Below are 21,750 nucleotides of genomic sequence, written 5' to 3'. Positions count from 1 at the left end.
TATATGTAAAAAACTTGCCTGGTGTTGGATATGCTTATACAGGCCATGTAAACTTGTGTAGCTTACATAAGAAGAACCCAAAGAATCAATGCAGCCTCTGTAGTTTTTGTTTTTTTATGTTAAGCTAAGTATGACTGATTCACAATACTACACTGTTTCTCCAACAATACGGCCTCCCCCAATAGGAAGTCCCAGCATGTTTTATAGGCATGAAATGAAATTAAGCCCCTCCCCCCATATTAAGGCCTATATTAAAACATGCGAAACGGGGGGCAATGGTGGGGGGGCTTGCCGTTAGGAAGTACTTTTGTTGCACACCCGGATATGGTGCTGCCTGCGTTGACCCCGATACGAAGTGCCCCACCAACACCGAGGTCAACATCCAAGCTGTGGCTGCCCGTCCGCCCAAAGATGCAAGGGGGGGGAATTAAGTCACTCCCAAAAAGACGGCCTAGCCATTTTTTCGGGGCTCAAAAAAAAATAAGACCCGGCCTTATTATATGAGAAACACGGCAGTAGATTTTTGCATTTTACTTTAGCACAATATATGCATACTTTTCAAAAGTCTGCATATCACACATTTGTACCAAAACTGCACGTCATATTCTTGTAGTGTAGTGTATTTTTATTGAGAACTAAACAGTGAATTATGAAGATTTTTCCTTAAAACTTACTTCTGTTATGGCAGTAAATAAATCACTATCTGCTTCTGTTCCTTCATCTGCAGTATTAGAAAAAAATAAGATTTACTATATAAATTAATGTAAATGTTATTGATTTCATTAAGGATTTGTTAGTTAAATGATCATAGATAACTCATTTCTACCTAATAAAATACAAGAATTTCGGCAATTTACTGAACTAAATTAAACTAATATTCAGTATGTTGCTTACTCAGCTGAATGATTTACATACATTTGTTCATTTAGCAAATTTATATGGCTGCCCATCTCAAAGAATGTGACTCTGAGCTGTGTGTAGCCAACAGCAACTAAAAACTATGTGACAATTATTCATTAAAATAATGTGACTAAAATAAATATAAACAAAACCCAAGATTGCTGGAGGATAACAACCATCTAGGTACAATATAATATTGATTGAAAGGAAAATAAGCTTAGTACTTCAATCAGAAATGCAATAGTCTGCTTCTGAAGTGATTTTGAGAATAAAATGGACTGCAGGTGAACAGATGTGGGCAGAGGAAGAAAGGGCAGAGCTTCCCAGTGATAATTAAAAATAGAGATACAATGGAAATTTGGTTCCCACTTTTGACAATATTTACTAGATAATGCTGCATGTGTTGAACTAAACATACATATACAATTTTCTAGAACCTAGTAGAGACCAGAGTTTGAATTGGAAGTTGGGTTCACAGAGCAAGCATGATCCTGATTTTGGGACAGTCCATAACAATTTTTATAGAAGGCTTTGAGGAAAATCATGCTTTAGTTAAAGATTGGAGAAATGAAGTTTGGGGTTCTGGGTTTTATTAAGGTTTATTCTCCATTCCTTGTGACAGTTGCTATGTTAGGCACAGAGGCTGCTAAACTTTGGCAGAGGTTTTGTGCCTCTTAACGTTTAGCTCGGTTTTGAAATCTGTATGCATTGTTGGCTGAGATAACCATTTAAACCTTAAGCAAAGTTTTTCATATGAAGCCAAGAACAAAATCCAACTTAAATAATAATGTACATCTTCTCCTTCTTAAATCCTCACCATTTCTTTGCTAAGAACTGGAATATTTAGACGTCCTGCTTTATGTGCTTCCAGAATAAAATGTTTTTTGTCTTTTCCTTGTTGACAGTCAAATACTATACATTAGGAATGTGTTTGCTCTTAAGTTCCTTAACCTCAGGAATAGATATGCTGCTTGATCTCAGCGACCTCCTTCAGGTAATTGTAACAGCTTTTGTTTAAATATTCTGTTAAAACATTAACGCATGCCAGAAACTGAAAGCAGAGAGATTATCATAGCAGCTTTATTCAAGCAACTTTTGTTGCCTTTTTCTCCCATTTAGCAGTATTGATTCATTTAGTGCAATTAGAATCAGGTGTTTGGTATATATATATCACTCCATTTTACAAACAACAGATCAACAGTATAATTGTGATGCTAATAATTAGGCTGCCAATGCTGCGGCTTTATACTCTGTTCAGATTTATGTTTATGTATTTTATTTTAAAAGTAGATTTAAAAAATACTGGCAAAAGCAGGTGTTCAGCTCTGTAAAGCTGGAGGGAAATTATTTTAGCAGAAACTTCAGTAGTTGGCTTGAAAGAAGAATGCTGGCAAAATTATATATGTATTATTTCTTAAGTAACAATTTCCTAACTTGGGGCTCATCAGATATGTTGGGATGGAAAATCCTAGAATACAACATCTGGAATGTTAGAGAAGATTTCCCCACATATATTATAATGTTCTGATGAATTTGTAATCTGCATGAGAATGATTTAACTGAAATATGCAGGATGAAGCAAAAAGCAGCGGTCCTCAACCTTTCTGGCTTCATGGACTGGTGGAAGTGGTGGTGGTGGTGGGGGTTTCGCATGTGCAATCTAGATCCTGCATGTGAAGCTCAAACGAAGCTTCACATGCTCACCCATTGCTTGCATGGGCCAGTTGCCGACAGGCTGTGGACTGGCACTGATCAATGGACCAGAGGTTGGAGACCCTTGGCATAGACAAGTACAGGTAGTCCTTAGTGACCGTTCAAAATTATAGTGGCATTGAAAAAGTGACTTATGACCGTTTTTCATTCTTACGATTGTTGGAGCATCCCCATGGTCATGTGATCAGGTGACATTTGGCAGCTGACTCATTATGCTATGTCCTTGCATCATGTGATCACCTTGTGTGGTCTTCAGACAAGCAAGGTCAATGGGGGATCCAGATTCGCTTAACAACCATGTGACTCACTTCACAATGTGGCAAGAAAGGTCGTAAAATGGGTACAGAAATCTCTTAATAATTGTCTCACTTAGCAACAGAAACTGTGGGCTCAATTGTGATCACAAGTGGAGGACTACCTGTGCATTGCATATTAATAACTATACATTTATTCATTTACACTTATTGGACTGTTCATCTCATGTACCATAACTTTGGGCAGCTCACAAAACAATGAGAAAACAACAAAACCATAAAAGAAACTCTTGCTGTCCCAAAGAAAACTTTTCCCTACACATCAGCATTCCATTTTGCTGAACTCCAACCTCGCTCTACCGCAGTGCTTGTGGGAAGAGCCAGCTCTTTAAGGCTTTCCAAAAGGCTAGGACGAAAAAGTCCATTGGATCCCAGGAGAAAAGGTGCACTGATGACAACATTTAAGGCATGAGACCTAGAGTGTGTGCTCCATATCTGCCCTGATAGAATGAGCACATATCTTCAGGAAGAGATGGTCTTGCAAATGGCCTGGCCCTCTACGTTCAGGGCTTTGAAGATGATAACCAGTCCCTTGAATTTTACCCAGAAAGAAACTGGAAATTCACACAGCAGCAGTACAGTATGAACAAACTGTGGAGTTCAGCTCATAAATGGATGATCTTTGCCTGTGACCTCATATAAAGAAGGGGTGAGAGAAGTGAGTCCTGAAGCAACCTACAGTGCAAGGACCTGTAGTTTGACTCAACTCCCCAGCACTGTCTGGAACCAACCACAGAGGAGGGAAGAAAATCACCACAAAACTGTGTGCTGGAGCTGGTTTAGAAGAATACCATGTAAATGGTATCAAATGCCACTGAGAGTTACAAGAGAGCCAGGACAGATTCATCTCCCCCTCCCCCCTCATCCTGAGCCCTCCAAAGATTATCCAGACACAACCAGTCCTATCTCAGTGCTATAGCCCAGTGCTGAACCCTGCCTGAAAAGGGTCCAGATAATCTGCTTCATCCAGAGTCTCCTGAGTGCCTACTGGACAAAAGTTGTCTATCACAATCAGGTCCAAAGCAGTTGGCACCATCCAAATCCAACCTCATGCCTCCACTGAGGAGGCCTTAACTGCCCAAGGAAGCCAATGTCCAAATGTATCCCATAAGTTTGAAATGACCATTCTGTTTATTTTACGTATAGTGCTGAGGATTCTTCTTTTACCTCATCCTAATTGTCTTTAAATAACTGGCATCCTCTGTTCACTTTTTTCTTCGTAGCATTTTCGTGCAGGTGCGGGGTATGCACCTGCATATGCCGTTTTTGGATCAATCAAGTATTGACCTGTTGGTTGCAACAGAAATTGACTGACTGGTTTCTCTCAGAGCCTGACATAATGGGCTGAGAACGAATGACTGGTCCAAAATTACACAGCCAGCTGTCATGCAGGACTAGAATTCACAATCTCCTGGTTTCTAATCTGGTGCTTTAACCACTAGACCAAACTGATATTCACTCACTTAATAGGACTCTAAATCTGCAATACTTTCAACACATTTCCTTTTTTTTTTTAAACAGTGGATGAGCTTTAGTCCAACTGAACTCAGAAAAATGTATATATATATATGACTATTCGGTTGCATTCTAAAAGTAACTTTAGCTGGCAGTATATTGGGTTTATGGGGAAAGAGTGAAATATCCTTAAGGTCTTTGCTTATAATGTATTATAAGAAATCCTTATTAAATGGATAATTTGCAACAAAACTTGTCTTTATGATATCTGGTTTATCTATTATGGTCTTAGATATGTTGGATTAGAGTAAATCTCACTTAGCAAGTGCCTTATTTAGCAACCATTACTAGTTATGTCGGTGATGAAAAAATAACTCTGCATTGATTCTCACATTTACAACTTTTATAGGTTTGTAAAACAAAGAAAAGCTTCATAACCACAGTTGTGGTTTCATTAAGTGACTAATTAACTTAATGACAGAGTTCCCAGCTCCAATGTGCTTGCTAGACAAGGACTACTTGTACTGCTAAATCTTATCAAAAGTTTTCAACTTTTTGGATCTTTCTTTCAAAAAGGTGTTCAGCACAGAACTGTATTAATAGCTAATATATAACTTCATCATGTATTATAAACTATATATTATTCTTTATCTATTGTGGCCTCTTTCAATCATATGCCTTTTCTGAAAATAAAATTGAAAACGAACAAACCAAACAAACTGAAGATTTGGATACCAAGCTGTCAGTCTTTATAATAGAGAAATGATGTATTCTGTATTAGCACATATTATCAAAATACATGCAGACAGAAAACAAATAATTATGCATATTTACACCAGTTACAAACTTTATTTTAATATATGTTAATATAATTCATTTGAAGTGTTTGTGCTTAAGAATCACTTTCTTAAATAAATTATTTAATTTATGAAGTCAGTGTTTACTCAGTGGAATTTTATTACAAGCCCAAAGCTGAATTCCAAAATAATTTCAAGAATTCTTTAAAAAAGAGTATTTTAAATAATACTTTCCAAAAGCAAATCACAACTCTTTCATATATAGTAAGTAGTGAGGGGATGTTAATTATCCCCACATCTGTTGGGTGTCCCACAAAGAGTCAGTGATCTTTCCAGAATAATAAAAAAGAACAGCTTTTCTTTTTCAGTAGGGAAACCAGCCTTTTCCGGTGTGATCATAACCAACAAGGAAGGCACAGTAATCAGACTGGAATTAATTGGAGAATTAACTTTGGGTAAAAGGAATTGTGTAATACTGCGCTTCTTGATTTTACGGGGAAATTAAAAGGAAATGAAATCATATATCTACCTTGAAATTGAAGAAAATGGATTATATGGCAGGAGTAGTTAATGGGAAAAAATGAGTAAAAACTTTCTGAAAAATGGAGAGACTAAAAGCAAAACTGCACACAAGTCCAATAAAGAAAAATGGAAAATTACAGAAGAAGCTGATATTTAGTGAATTAAAAAAAACACCACACAAATAGGAGAAAGAAAGAGGAACAGAAGGAATCCATATTATTAGTTTAGATTTGTAGAGATATTATCAAGAAAATTAAAACTCAAAATGATCTGAAATTGGTAAACAAAATGACAGGTTTTTTTTCAAACATATTGGAAAATAAAAGAAAGAAACTGAGCTGTTGAGAGAAAATGGCATAAAGGATAATAGAAAACAGATAGCAGAATTATTCAGTTCCCATTTTGATTGGTTTTCTCTAAGAGGATACCTCTTCCACTGGGTGTTTATGAAAAACACTTCCAGCTTGAGACTTGAGAGAAATATAGTCAAAGATTTATTTACTTGGAAAGAGTTTAAATCTCAAGAGGTAGATGAATTGCATTCTAGGATACCAAATGAACCCTCTGATGGTCTGGCTGAAGCTCTATTCTTATCTTTAAAAAGTCCTAAGAGAATGATTGAAGTACCAGGTGTCTGGAAGAGATACATATTCTTTTCTTCAAAAAGAGGGGAAAAATCTGATCAAATACTAAAGCAATTGTTCTGTAAACACCTTGAAAACAATTTAGTGATTCCTAACGTTATCATGAATATGTTAAGAATATGTCATTGTTGGACTTACTTTTATTTTATTTTTTTGATTGAGAAACCTGAATGGGTAGATCAGAGTCTTGGGGAAGCTGTTGAATGTTATGCAGAAACAGCTTCCAGAGTCTCCTGTGAAGTGGATGATGCTGATGTGTAGGGACTTTGTGAAACTGGTTTTGTACAGGCCCCAAAGCCTTGGCATAGGTGGTTTGAGGTGGAGTTGTTAGAGCTGATAAAAGCCATTCTTGGAGAAGGCTGGTTTGATGTATCACATGATACAGCTTTTCAGTCCTTGTGCTCCTCCTGCCACATAATCAGATCCTTGGAGGCCTCTACAGACGCTACCAGATTTCCTTGCAATAAAGCTTACTTCATCCATGATTTCATTGTGAGTCAGAGGGCAGATATGACATGCATTATCAAGACTTGGATGGGTGTCGTGCCCCTGGTGGAGACTGACTCTGAGGGAGAGGAGGAACGACAGGAAGTGGAAGTGTGGCTCCGGAGGTTGTGGAGAAGGCTGGGGAAGGGCAGAGGCCAGCTGAGCAGTCAGAGGAGGATCCAGGCCCATCCCCTATCCATCCTAAGGCACGCAGGGAGGAGAGGATAAGGAAGAGACATGGTCTACTCGGGAGGAGAGGTCCTTGATCCTCTTCATGGAATGCAGGTGTCAGAACTGCATAAGAGTTTGGACCTGTGTTCTGGCAAATGCTGGAGACAAAGTGTGTTTTATTTTGATTTGAGGTTATCTTGGTTGGTGTCCTTCCAACAGACTGTGCCTTGTTATCTCCTTGAATTTGGTAAATACTTCTCCTGTTCCGTTGTGGAAATTTCATCATTGTAGTTTGTTTTGGTTTTTTATTTCACCTCTATCTGCTCATTAAATTCGGACTGTATTGCTTTCTTTTGAAGACTATTTTTGAGTACGTTTTTTCTCCAACTGAGAATTATTGAACAGTGGGGCCAAGTTGGAGGCATTAAAGGACATTTATTTACCTTTTGGATTTGGTTACGTTTGTGTTACACTCTGGGTCATCACAATGGGTATAGAAGGGGATGTTGCCCATTCTGGAATTGTCTTTGGACATGATTTTAGGGCTGTGGAACTGAGGATAGAATGGCTGTTGTCAGATGTAGGAAACTTGTTGAAGCATTTCTCCCCAGATAACTGAATATCAGATCATGTGTGAATTTGGGCTCAAGAGATTAGTTGGGATTGTTCTGTTGTTCTTCCCTACTTAAGTCTGTGCCTGGCTGGTGATCAAAGTTTCTGTGCTTATATTGATGGAAGACCTCAACCTACCTTCACTCTGAGCCAGCTAGGGAGTCCATGGACACCATATGAGCATGAACCTAATTCAGATGGTCAGTGACCTAACTCTCATTGGTGGTCACATGATAATAAAGGCCTTGGATTGCTCCTGAATGACCTCTTTTTTCTGTTGATCTTATGGTGTCCCTTGTTTACCAAAGAACATCTGGAAAAGAAGTGGCAAAAGAGAGAGCTAGAATATCAGTGGAGAAAAACTGAGAGCAAGTCTGACTGGATACGTGCAGAAATTAGTGTGGTGAAAACAGCAGCAAAATTTAATTATATTTTTCTCTTACAGTGTGCACAGTGTACCATTCAGTTGCCCCTATTTAGGCTATTCCTCAGTCTTTTAGAAAGGGAGAGGCCTAAATGTTTTCATGACTGCTTTAAGGATTTTATAAGGCATCAGCTAGATAAAATTGCTCAAATCTGACAAGTTTGATCTGAGTTGTCATGTCTTAGTGAAATAACTGAGGCTGGTCATGTCTTGTTATCTGGGAGGAGTTTAAACTTGTATATCTTGGGGAAATGGACAGGGTCCTCAGAGCTATTAGTGTATCGATCTGCTGGCTAGATCTGTTTCCCTCTTGGTAAGCGTGCCCATGATGGTGTGGTTGGGTCCAAACAGTAGTAAGTTGTTCCTTGAGTGACCAGAGTTTTCTATCCTTCCTTGAAAGAGGTGTCCATGCACTTCTATCTTAAAAAAAATCAACGTTGGATTTCATCCAATTTTCAGCCTCTCCGTTTTGGGAAGGTGGTACAGGATTCTCTAACTCCAGAGGACCCTGGGAGAAATTAATTACCTGCATTTTTTATAGTCAGATTTCAGAATGGAATAGAGCACTGAAATAATAATAAGGTTTATGGATGACCTCTAGCAAGATCAAGATAGAGGTGGTACAATTGTTCTGATCCTCTTTGACTTCTCAACAGTTTTTGGTATCATCACTGCTGGTACCCCGGCCCAATTTTAGGGATGGGAAGTTGGGCATTCTTTTACCATGTTTTTCTTTCATTTATCTGAATACTGTGTGCTACACTTGGCAGTTTGTTGGCTTCCTCAGAGCATTATGCTCTTTTCTTATTTCCTATTTAACATATACATAAAAATTGCTAGGAGAGGACATACAATGGCATATAGTCAGGTATAATCAAAATATTTATTTTATTGTATGTCTTGACTTGCTGACCAAGTAATGCTCTAGTGAGCTGTCCTGATGCTTGATGGCTGTTAGGATCTGGTGTCAATGAGCAGGCTTGGCTCCCTAACTAGTATGTCCAATACACGGAATGGAATTATAGAGATTTTTGTGAATTTAGATATTTAATTATTGATGGAAACTCTGTTACTGGTGAATAAATTCTGTCTTGACTTTAAATGAATCATTAAAACATGCCTTTCTAAGTTATCTAAAGTTAATCACTTTATCCATTAGAGCTTTTGAAGAATGGTGTACAACTATTTTTAAAGCAAAGAAATTGATTCAGTAGTACATAACACTTTTTTTATTAAGCACAGCAGGTTATCCCAAACTTTCCAAAGATGAACGACGAATCTAACTGGAATTGTTTGTGACATAGACCGCCTTTAAAATCTAACATTAAGAATTGATCAGGAAGATAATGTATAGGTGGCACCCCAATCCATTACATTTTAATGTTTTTAGGCTGCATTGGCAGAATTGCAAGCAGATTGGTATACACAATATTGTGTTTCCCAAAAAATAGGACCTATCCCAAAAATAAACTCTAGTGAAGGGGTGTGGGCATGGCCAGCACAGGAGACCGTGAGCATGCACAGACGATGGTATCAGCAGGCAGAGGCAGAGCCATGGGAGAAGGCAGGCAATCTGGATGGGAAAGCCAAAAGTTGGGCTGGAGTGGCAGCTAGTTGCAGGAGACATATCTTTGTGCGGATGCAGCAGTAGCAGACGGAGGCAGAGGTACGGGAGGAAGGCAGACGATCTGGACATGCCACTCAGGCTGCAGGAAAGCTGAAGGTCAGTGGACTAGAGCAGGTGGGTGACTGCAGGAGGCTTGTCTTCATGCCTCTCGGCTTGCCTGTGACCCTCTTGATGTGTTGTGATCACCTGCCTTCCGCCCCATGCCTCTGCCTCCGTTTGCTGCCGGTGCTACTGTGTGAAGATGAATCTCCTGCAACCACCCCCTGCTCTGGCCCACTGACACTCTATTTTCCTACGGTCTGTGTGGTGCGTCCAGATCACCTGCAAACCCCTACCCCTGTGCCTCTGTCTCGGTCTGTTGCTTGGTCAGAGAATTAATTCACCTGTGCTGCGTGGGCTGCGCAGTCCCAGAGTGTGTGGACTAAGAGGCTGGCAGGCTGCAGCTGCTGCCAGATATCATTAGTCCGCACATGCTTGCTGCCTCTTGTGTGCATGCCACAGCCAGGCTGATCACCCCAAAAATCATGTTTCCCCAAAAATAAGCCCTAGTGCTTATTTTGGAGGGCCCCCCCAAATATAAGAGTGAATCTTATTTTCAGGGAAATAAGGTATTACCATCTTGGGACCGATGCCTAGTTAGTTACTACTTATCAAAAGTACAAAATAATCCAGTAATCTTTGAAAATGAAGTTTATTTTTTCATTGTCCATATTTCCTAAGGCATATAAATTGGTGGAACATATTAAATTGATTCAGTTCCTATTGTTAGCTCCCAGATTTTTATACTGGAAAACTAGAATGCACTTTTCATTGAATCAGAAGTATTCTGAAGTAGGGGAATTTGCTTTGGCTGAAAAAAATAACATGGCAGTATTATTTATTTTATTTCCAATATTTTATGATTTATTGCTTGTTCAAATCAATCAATCAATCAATCAACCAATAATCAGATCAGTCATAGTATTAGCTAACTAGCTAATACATAACACATTGTGTCATTATCAGGACATGAACAGTTTTTCCTGGGCTATTTGTTTAAATTGCAGAGGCAAATGTTCTTTTTATGATTTACCCATTTAAAAATATTGATGTATATTTTTAAAAAAAGATAACAACATTCAAACTAATTTTATGAGTTTGCATGTTTAGAGTAAAAAAGTATAAGGTAATGGGAAAGCATTCAGACAAGAACTATCTCCCCATCTTTAGTAGTTCATCTTATCTGAGCTACACCCCACCAGTTAGTTGTTCCTTGGCTCACTTGCTTTTGAATTATTAGGCCAAGTCCAACGGCCATGTTTCCCAAGAATTTTCCATGGTCCTTGAACTGCAACATTTCTCTACCTCAGTGATTAGAAATAGTTTTAAAAACAGCTGGCGGTAGAAGGGGATGACAATGGTGAAGTCAAGCAGGAAGATTCATGGGCAGTGGTGAAGAGTGATCAGTGAAGTAGGAAATGAGTTGCAGTGCTTGATCCAGAGGTAGATTGAATCTCCTACATTACCAGGTACCTCTTACTCTCCTTATCGATCGGGAACTAGGCTAGAGGATGGTGCCTTATTGTGATTGTGAGAAGAACTCAGTGCAAACAGCAGTGGGGATAAATGGACTAATTATCTGATCAGATGTGGAGCAGAGTTTAAATCAAAATCAGCAGATGATTTGAATTAGCCCACACTGATCTCTGTTTTAAAAATACGCATATTTTTCAAATGGAGTAACTTTTCTATGTCTTTTTTCTTTCCATCTGCCTGTCCATTCAGTGACAAGAAAAGTCTCAAGCAGGTGTTACAGTGGGTGTGTGAGGTATTCTTCACTTGGTCATACTGTTTTTTCGGTAAAGTTAATCTTGAACATTTGGTACAGCCAGATTTAAATCAAAAGGTCTTCTGGTGTCCTTTCTCCTAGTGTAGCTTAAGTTCTGCTTATTAGATAGTACCAAGGATAAAGTAGAAGTAACTTTTTTTATTTGTAGCTTAACAGTTTTGAAATAAAAAATGGAATATTTCCATTGTTTTTTGTCCAGCAACTGAAACTTGGCCAGTATTGAAGTACAGAATAAAGCTGAGATATTCCCGTCTTCTGTTATGTTGTCAGGTGCTCAGATCTAAATGCTGGCAAAATTGAGTATCTGATATTGTTGAGAATAGGAAATAGCAAATACCTAGTGCGGAAAAAGCAGGCCCTGAGCAGTCAGTCAGAAGCTTATTAATATATATCCTTGGCTCCAGAAATCTAAGTCTCTAGAATGGTGAAAGACATTGAAGTTTTATCATAAGTAGTGTTATGAGGTTGGCTCAAGGAGCATGAAGATTCTGGTCGATAGTTTTAAATAGCACCATGAATTGCTCATACTCCACTTTTTAAACTCCCAGCACACTAATATTGTGAAATATTCATACATAGTTCCCAAGACTTCTAGTAATGTCAGATAATATACATTCTAGCACTAAGTAAAACAAGTAAATTAGCCTTTTGCTTCTCCACTGTGTGTGGGCTTTCATAAATATATGGATAAGAAAGTGCTAGAGCACCTGCCCAACCATGGCAGATCCCAAAAGCTTAGTCTAATTAATACTTGGCTAAGAAATCAGGAGTCTGGTAGTACCTTTTCTGACTCACCCAAGCATCTGCCTTTGAATAACATTGGTCAGTTGGAAAAAATACTAGCAGAGTTCTGATATTTTTTGTCATGCCAGACCAACAAAGCACTCCCTCTTACAATATCTCCTTCGATAAAAATAAAAATCACCAGGATATACCAGATCTGTGGGACATCCCAGCAATGCTGGCTATGGAATTCTGGGAGTTGAAGTCCACATATGTTAAAGTTGCCAAGGTTGAAAAATACAGGGAGAGACTAAAAAATAAGCACATGCAAAAACTAATCTTGAAAGGAGTTGCAAACCATTACCATTTGCCAGCAAAACTCCATGGCTTTGTCCATGGAGTCACTAGGAGTCAAACTTGATTCTAAGGAGACTTTATCTAGTGTTGCAGTTCATCACTATCGGGTATCTGTAATTGGCCACATTAGTGAAATGGTAGGCCTGCCCCACTGATAACTAGCGGTATCTCTGTTTCACTATGCATTCAAAGGGGTGGCTTGGGTTTACATATACAGGGAGATTACTCCCAAGCCCTTCTGTTTCTGCTAGGCAGAAAATTGTTGACCCTTTTAGAACAAAGGTAGCAGCTGAGTATCAGAGCTGGTCAAAGAAGAGAACATTTTACTCTGAGTAAAGGTTTAAATCCATGAGAAACTTTATAAAGCCCAGGAAAATAAGTAGGGGAGTTCAGGAATGTGTTTATCTTTAAAGTAAACAGCCTACACAGAAAACTTAGAATTTTAATCTATATTTTATTGTATAAAGGTTAATACTTTGACCCTTTATTTATTTTCCCGGCATAAGCTCTGTAATTGTGTGTTTTATTTAACTTGGAACTTCTTTTTTAACATTTTAATATGAAATGTAAATACATAGTAAAATGAACTAAATTTGTTATTATACGGTAGAACTTCCAAATATTGTAAATATACTAATAAACAATAGAACCAAATAATACTTTCCTTTTACAGCAAATTTGCCTCTAAATTAGAAACAGCAGCATCTTTTTGTGATCTGCCCATATGACTTTTCTGTGGAAGATTCTTTTAAATTGCAAGCTATGATTTGAATAGCTTTGTATATTTTATTTCTTTTGCTGTTGGATGTTTTCCCTGTGACTAAGGTAAAGGGGATTTTTGCATTCCTACTTTTCCTTTTTTTTAAACAAAGGTTGATTTTATTTATCTTTTTGTAAGATTGGTCTGCCTCCCAAAGGGAAGGGGAGAAGAAAGAGATGATTCCATCTACCATGCTTCAACAGCAGAGGGATATGCAGAAACACCACATAGTTTGTTCCTGTGTTTCTTATGTTTCTTTTTTCCTGTACATTTGACAGAAAAGCCAACTTGATGATAAAAACCTTCTCTGTCTCTCATAAATGGGAATAAGGAGTAAAAAGTCAGGTGATAGGCTCCCCAGAAGATAATGGGCAGCAAAGCTAGAGCGTGTGGACGCAAAAGATCTTTAGCCTTTTGCTCCTATACTAGCATAGTGATGGAAAATCTTTTGTGCTCAGCGTATCAAACATTCAGAAAACTTCTGTCTTAACTCTGCTAGTGTCACCTCTTTTTCCCCTTGTTTCCATCTGGCTTTGTTTTCTGTGCCACCTCTGTTAACTTTCTTTTGGTTTTATATTTTTCCTTGTTTTAGAATATTTTTAGCAATTTGTAAAGTGCTCTGAGTGGTTAGGAGTCAGGGGGCATCTAAAATTAATTTTTTATTATTGTTATTTTATTCCAGAAATGGATGGGTAGAAATAAATGCAGTTTTGTTTATTACAGCAAACTGACATTGAGAGGTTTCCCAATTCTATAACTGGTTAAATTTTATTACTGCTTGTAATCATTGGTAGCCTTAATTGCTTTGTTACAATGTTAAATTGGAAAATTTACTAAAAATGGCACTATGAGTTTTGAGTTACACACATTTATATAATTTTTATCTGTCACTTTTTATATTTCTTTGTATAATACAATTGAAATATCCTTATTTTGAAAAAAAAAATCCTTATTGCATGATATATATTTTTTACAAGCACAGGCTTGCAGATAGAATGTGGTGGTGGTGAGACTCAAAAAAAAATCAAACATTGAAGAGTAGAAAATAGTCTCTTTGTGCAGAAATTCTGCTCTAAATTGACAGTTAAGATTTGAAAAGAGAGAGCTGGAGAATGTATGCAATTTTGAAGTGTGGCAGTCTGAATAAAGAGCAGTCTAACTGCTCAAAATCAACTGTAGGTTGATTTCCACACAAGGGCAACTCCCATTTTCTGGACAGCTTCTTGATTTTTGTGTAGTGTGAGTACATAATCTATAGTTGTATTAAAGAAATAATTCAAAAGGCTTAACTGACAATGAAGTCAGTGAGCCTCAATACATCTATAAATGGCATCTATAAATGCCTCCTTAAGAAACCAGTTTGACCCTCTCAACTGCCTATCACCCTCTGAACTGATTATCACTTGTTAATAATTATTTTTTCTCTGAAATATTTCTTTTGTCTGCTCCTGAATGAAACTGTCAGTTTTAATAATATTTTGTTGTTGTTTAGTTTGTTTTTATTACAACAAGAAAGAAAAAAGAAAGATGGAGCAGTGAAGCAGCTGGTACCAAAAAGGCAATAAAGATTCTGTTGGTTTGTGGTGTCATTTTGCCTATCAGTTTTATTTGATTGTATTTGTATTATTTTATGTAATTCACCCAGTAGATTTATTAATTAAAAGTATTTCTGTTTTGTTTTTAGATGCACATGCAAAATCCTTGTGTAGTTTACTAAAAGTACAAAATATTGTAAAATAAAATGAAGTAAAAACAGATCTTGAATAAAAACTATGTAAAAACCATTTATTAAAAGATATTAGGAGTGATTCATGATAGGGTCAGGCCAAATATTAAACAGTTTAAAAGGTATCAAAAATACATCAATGTGGTTATTTGGTACATATTAGACACTTAATCACATTCTCACTTTGGTGCAAATGACAATCTTCCATTGGTTACTACTTGGAACTAAACCACTTAAGGTACAATAAATGGTAGATTGGGTTATTTCTTCCTTTCCATTTGCTCATCTGGCTGGTTACAGTCTGACAGTAGGAAAAAAATAAAGGAGAAGAGTATCTCTGAACTATATAGCCACAGACAACCAGAAAGAAGAAAATGGAAAGTACTATTGAACACAGATTTTAATTTAGGTAGCAAAGCCATATAGATTTTGAGGACTATTAATCTTAGCACTGTAGGTAGGCTTACTTTATTCAGTTAATTTGGTCTTCAGCAGGAGCTATGATTCCAGGAGAATTTTCAGTTAGTTATTTATACCTTGCCTTTATTATATTTTATAAATAACACAAGGCAGCAAACATGCTTAATACTCCTCTTATTTTTCCCACAACAATCCTGTGAGGTGGGTTGGGCTGAGGAAGCGCCACCTAGCTGGCTTTCATGCCTAAAGTGGGATTTAGAACTCATAGGCTCTGGTGCTGTAACCATTAAACTCAACAGGCTCTCTTAGGTTGCTAAGGCTGCAAAAATAGAAGCAGAAATAAAAAAGGTCCATAGATGTCTTTTCTTTTTAAGTTTACTTGACAACTACACAAGGCCCCTAGGAGATGTTATTCAATGGGTAGGGGTTTATGCAGATAATACCCAGTTGTGCATTTCTGCCCCAGACCAATTATAAGTTAACCCAAACAAGGCAGAAATTGATTCTCCACCATAACTTTGAAGGAGTTGTATTTACCAAGTAGCTGGTTATCTATAGTCTGAAAATTCTCCTGGAATCATAGCTCCTGCTGAAGACCAAATTAACGCGGTGGCCAGAAGAGATTTTTGCCTAGTTTTGGCTGGTGTACAATTCCAGTTCCTAGAAGAGGAGGTATGATATGGTTAGGGTTTAGCAGGTTTTGCTATCACACCTCCCTTTAATACAATCTTAATATACACATCTCTAAAAACCCAAATACCAAGTGAACATAAACGAACAATGTAAACAATACAATTAAATTTTGTGGAAGGTGACTTCTTGAACTGTGTAACTGAAAGGTTCTCCATACCTGCCTAGGATTGTTTGTATTTCTCAAAAGGGAGGTGCCATTTTGGGAAATCCTAAAGGAGCCACTGTAACATGCCAGTTGCAGGTGTTAAGTTAGTGACATGGTTGAGTGGATCCAGCTTCCCCATTGACTTTGCTTGTCAGAAGTTGGCAAAAGGGGATCACATGACCCCAGAACACTACAGTCGTCATAAATATGAATCAGTTGCTAAGCATCTGAATTTTAATCTATATGTGACTGGAAAGCTGCAATGGTCGTAAGTGTGAAAAATGATCATAAGGGCTGTTGTGACTTTGGTTACTAAATGAACTGTTGTAAGTTACTTGTATATGGTAAATTACTTTTCTAACCTGCTTAGATTCTTTTCATTTGAAGTGGCATGAAGTACTTGTAGACAGACAGACAGATCTGTTTTATCCAATCTAATCTCTCAATTTAGCTCTTGAGCTTTTTTCAGCTAAAGATTAGATAAAATGCTTAATAATAATATTTTTGAGTATATGAACTAAGTTTTACTTTGCCATGTCTAACTTAGTCAGTTTAGATAATCTGAAATCATACTAGGAAGTTTAACTATTACTTCTATAAAATATAAATTGAGAAATCATAGTTTATGATCAGCAAACCAGAATCAAAATCACAATGTAGATAACATTGGTACATTGGGATTTTCATTAACTGTAGTTGACTGTGACTGCAGTTACGGCCATTGCCTTGCATCTGAAAAAGCTGCTCTGTGGAAAAGGGAGTGTTGAGGATGATTATATGTGCAACGCTAAATCTTTGGCCTTTAGATTAAAAATTCTAACCTATGCTTTAAGTTTTAAATTATGGAGTTCTGATTGTATTGTAATCTCTGGTTTGGAATTGTGGATTTGTGATCTTGATTTGTTGAACAATATAAGAGTTGATTCATTAGCCCACAAACAACTAATTGTATTATATTTGTATGTATGTGTGAATCCAGCTAATTTCTCCCTGAAATCTTTGAGATACTGGAATAATATGGTATTTCTTAAGAACATAGATGAATTTAAAATACCTGGGGAGATATAATAGAGTACCTAAATTGAAACTGTATTTTACAGATACTGGAGGCTAATAACCGATAATCATTTCACCTGTATCTCCCTTTTCCGTTTATTTTCTTTTCCTCTGTCTTTGTAATTTATTTTAAATTGGCCATGAAGACTCCTGCTTCCATTCTGCTGGCTTAACGCTGAAGCAACTAAGAGGATTGTTGTTTTAACTTGCCACAATAAAGGCTATGTAGAGAGTAGAGAATGATAGAAGTGTTTGTTTGCTTGTTTTTATGTATAAGTTACTTTATAAAGTAATCAAGGCGTTGAAAATATCGAATATTCCTTCCACCTCCTCTTTTTTCCCACAACAACAACCCTGCGAGGTGGGTTGGGATAAGAGAGAGAGAGAGAGAGGCTGGTCAAAGTCAAGAATTCATAGTTTCCTCCAGTGGTGGGTTTCAAATTTTTTTTACCACCGCTTCTATGGGCGTGGCTTGGTGGGTGCGCTTTGTGCACGCACATGCCAAATGTGTGCTTGCAGACGGTTTGCTACTAACCTCCTGCAATCCTGCACTCTCCCTGTGTCTTCAACAGTTGATGCGTGGCTATCGTTTGTACCGCGCAAAGCAGCTGAGGTTGAAAAGCAGGAAATAAAGGTCAGTATAGAGATTGGGTGGGTGAGAGGGCCCATCAGAGTGAACTGGATTGTTCACAGATGATCGTTGGAGCTACCAGTTCAGCCGAACCGGCAGAATACCACCACTGGTCTCCTCATTTCTAGGGCAATAATTCTAGGCCAGCATCATAGTCACTGCACCAAACTGATCCATTAATTAATATATGCATTACTCCTTTCTTTAAATGGAAAAGAATGAGCATAAGTTTAATAAGAGAGTAGTACAGCATTTGGTTCAGATGTCTGTTTGACTTCTCAAACAAAACATAGATTGTTGATCAGTTTTCTATAGCTGCCCAGTGAAAAGAACAAAACTACAACCTGGCAACAGTGTTAAAGCTGTAGGGTTTTGGTTGAAAAAAATCTGCAGTAAAATTTATCTTCAGTAAATTTATAGAATTTTATGTATTGCATAGTTCTGCATACAGTAAAGAACAAATGATTAACAAGCATGGAGAATGTAGTTGCTTCTACCAAGAATTTTTGAATGAGATGATTCATAGCCTGCTGTCCACAGACGTATTGAAAAAGCCGACTTTGAAATTCTGAACTTGTGGAAGAGTTTTGAGGAAGTTGTTAGCATCCAGTTTTTCTGGATGACACTGTGTACTGACCTTTTCTCTACACTTTCTGCTGTTTGATTATTATTTTTTCATTGTCCCAATAACTGAAAATAAAATTGGGAATCACATGTATTGGTAGATGATGAGGTTTGGGTACTGTAAGGGAAATACTAGTTGACTATTTCACACCTCTTCCCTTAGCCCTGGGAAGTCGTTTATCTACTTTGCACTTCTCTTTGACAGCTCTGAAGATAAAGTGCAAGGCTGCTTATTTGCTTGTTTTTATTTTTACTTTCGTTGCACGTGGGATGGTGAAGAGATTTTTGAAACTGCAGGAACAGCAGCAGTTTATGGCAGGATGGCTCTTGTTTAGGTTATAATTCACAGGGAATTTCACCTCCACCTGATCTCAGAAATTTATCTTTCATATATTGGAATAAGTGCTATGTTGCAGTTTTGTATATTTATCTGCAGGATTGATGAAGCCTCTTTCTCCCATATATTTCAAAGAGACAGCCTGGAATTTGGACCACTGAAGTAGAATAATCAAGACACACTTTTCGTATCTTGCTTACCAGCTGTCTTGAAATTAGGAGCCATGCTTCTTCAGTTCCAATAATATTAAACCAATTAAACTTTCAGTTGTTTGGGGATTGGTTGTTTACGTCAGTAAACCATAACTGTTATAATTTAGTTAGTACCCAACCAATCAGCTGCATAACTAATTAAAATATGTATGTAAACCTAAATAAAAAGGTGTAGGAAAAATAAAGGGCATTAAAAGAATATAGAAGTTTACATATGTGAAGAATCTTGGAAAATGACAAAGCATCTGTTTTTGTAGAATACAAAACTGTTTTTGTAGTTTTGCATTAGTACTGTGGAGAGGCTTTAAACTACTCCCATAGAAACTACTCCGATACAGTTTTCATGATTTCTCTTTACTGCAGAATTCTGTGCTGTTTTCCATTTTGTTCTGGAAGGTCATCTAAGATTTAGAAGCAGCTTTTCAAAAGAAGGGACTGCTGGCCAATGAGATCAGGGAAAATTGGTTACACTACTTTATATAAACATAATCTGTTTTTCCCTCTGGTAGCACAAAGTCAAAATTACATGTAATCCATTATGGATTTTTTCCCCTGCTAAATAATTTGGTAAGTAATTGGCTGTGTCAGAGAAATTTGGGATTTATTTAAAAACATTTTGATGCTTATTTAAACATTAGATGATTATTTTCAGGCTGTTTCATCTAAAGACAGATGTATTCTTCTGCTTCTTAATTCAAAGAATCATTTTTCCCCTTTATACAGGTGAACGTCTATGTGCTGGGGAAAACCTTCCTTCTGTTGGCCCGAGAGCTCTGCATAAATGCTCCAGCTATAGGTATTTTTAAATAAGGGTTGGCTTTTGATATGTAGTTACATTGTGCCATCATTTCATGGCAGCTTTTAAAAAACACTTAAATGGGTTGTTTAACTAATATTTAATGATAGTTCAGAATTAAGACTGGAGGAATCTTAGAAATGAAAGCTGTCTATGTAAGCTCCGAGTTTACCTTAAAACTGAAAAACAGTTACTTCTATTATCAGTGTGACTTCTTCCAATTATATCCATCTTTTGAAGTAACTGTAAGAAAACATACATTTGAACTAATTCAACAGAAATAAAGATGGTAATAAGTGCTTTGAACTCAGAGCATGCAGAGGCATGAACATGGAACATAGCCCAAATATAGAGCATTGCACTTGACAACAGCTGCTTAAACAAAGTTTATTATTTCCCAGGATTATATGTGATGAGGACTTAAAATATTAAAGGCAGAAAAGGAAACGTGAATGAATAATAAAGAGCTTAATTACTTTAGAGGAATTTGAGGCCTGCCTCCTTAAAAAAGGGCAGTGCTGCTTCTGTAATTTTGCAAAATCCAAAACATGATCCTTTCTACATCATGAGTTGTAGACAGTAATTATAATAGTGATGTTATATATACCACTGATTCTGTGACCTGATTCATGCATAATGCTTAGACATACTATACTGTTAGCTTTTCTAAGCTATTCATTATAACTTAGACTTGTATGCAGACCAGGTCATTATGATTTGTTTTGAAAAAGATGATTTTTTAAAAAAATTGAATTTTGGGTAAAGAGCTCTATAGTTAAGAGTTTAAATGCACAAAGAACATTTTAAGAAATGTGCTCGTGCTACTTTTGCAGAAAACAGAGAGAAATGGCCAACCATTGTCTTGGTATCATATTGTCTACTGTGTGGTATTAATCTCTATAAAAATGTTCTTAACAGCTTTGATGCATCAACAGTGGTAACAGCATTATAGCATGGATGTCAGAAATGAATGGAACACTTTCATTAAGTCATTTCTGAAGATACTGGGAAAGTGGTGTGATATGTTAGGAAATGCCAAAATTTACTGCTAACAAAAAGAATAATTCATTCCTGACATTCTGAATAATTTACCATTTTAGAGTGTCTAAAGCACTTTGTGTATATTATCTGAGTAATCTTAAAACAGACCATTATCCTGAGAAAGTGGCTTGTCTGTGACCATATGGAGCAGTAATGGCAGAGAAGACATTTGAACCAGGGATGTTTTGACTAATGTTCCTAGCAACAGTGCTGGCAAGCTGTGCAAGATGTTCCCCTAAATTAGCTTGTTGTGTGCATGTTGGTTAGATGATTATGCTGTTGGATTCACATAGTAGCATATGTGTTTAGGATATTATTCAGAGATGCATTTTCAGTCCACTTAATAAAGACTATGGCTGTGTAAGTGGACCTTATAACTCTATCAGGAATTTTAAATTTTCAGAGATGGGATCACAAACATTATCATATTAATATCATTTTAATATATGAATTTAGCATAATATTGAGATTGAAAAGGTTTTATCTCATAACTTTAGATTGATGCTTATTAAAAAGGATATTACCTGAGGAATATATTGGAAATTATATATACCAGAGGTCTCCAAACTTGGCAACTTGTAGACTTCAACTCCCAGAATTCTCCAGCCAACTATGCTGGCTGGAGAATTCTGGGAGTTAAAAGTCCACAAGTCTTAAAAGTTGCTAAGTTTGGGGACTCCTGATATATATCCATATTTCTGTTAAATGTTTGTGAGGTTTCCTCCTATAGTAGAAA

General features: G+C 37.0%; 1 protein-coding gene across 5 annotated transcripts in view; it reads left to right on the top strand.

Moving 5' to 3' along the window:
* The window catches only part of BRF1 (BRF1 general transcription factor IIIB subunit), a 224,776-nt gene that overhangs the window by 65,022 nt on the left and 138,004 nt on the right, over positions 1–21,750 (top strand). For 2 of the 5 annotated variants that reach the window (XM_026670128.2, XM_026670129.2), the window contains exons 4-5: positions 1,863–1,894; positions 19,901–19,973. In XM_026670128.2, the coding sequence (XP_026525913.1) occupies positions 1,863–1,894; positions 19,901–19,973 (105 nt within the window). Of the gene's footprint in view, positions 1–1,862; positions 1,895–9,550; positions 9,780–19,900; positions 19,974–21,750 lie in introns of those variants that run through there. The other 3 variants (XM_087952282.1, XM_087952283.1, XM_087952284.1) reach the window with 2 other exon arrangements.

The sequence above is a fragment of the Notechis scutatus genome, chromosome 1 (genome assembly GCF_049901735.1).
Source record: "Notechis scutatus isolate UNSWTSFEM ecotype Mainland chromosome 1, rNotScu1.2, whole genome shotgun sequence".
NCBI lineage: Eukaryota > Metazoa > Chordata > Lepidosauria > Squamata > Elapidae > Notechis > Notechis scutatus.
The sequence above is the reverse complement of the archived record's forward strand: the minus strand, read 5'-3'. Positions and strand labels throughout refer to the sequence as shown.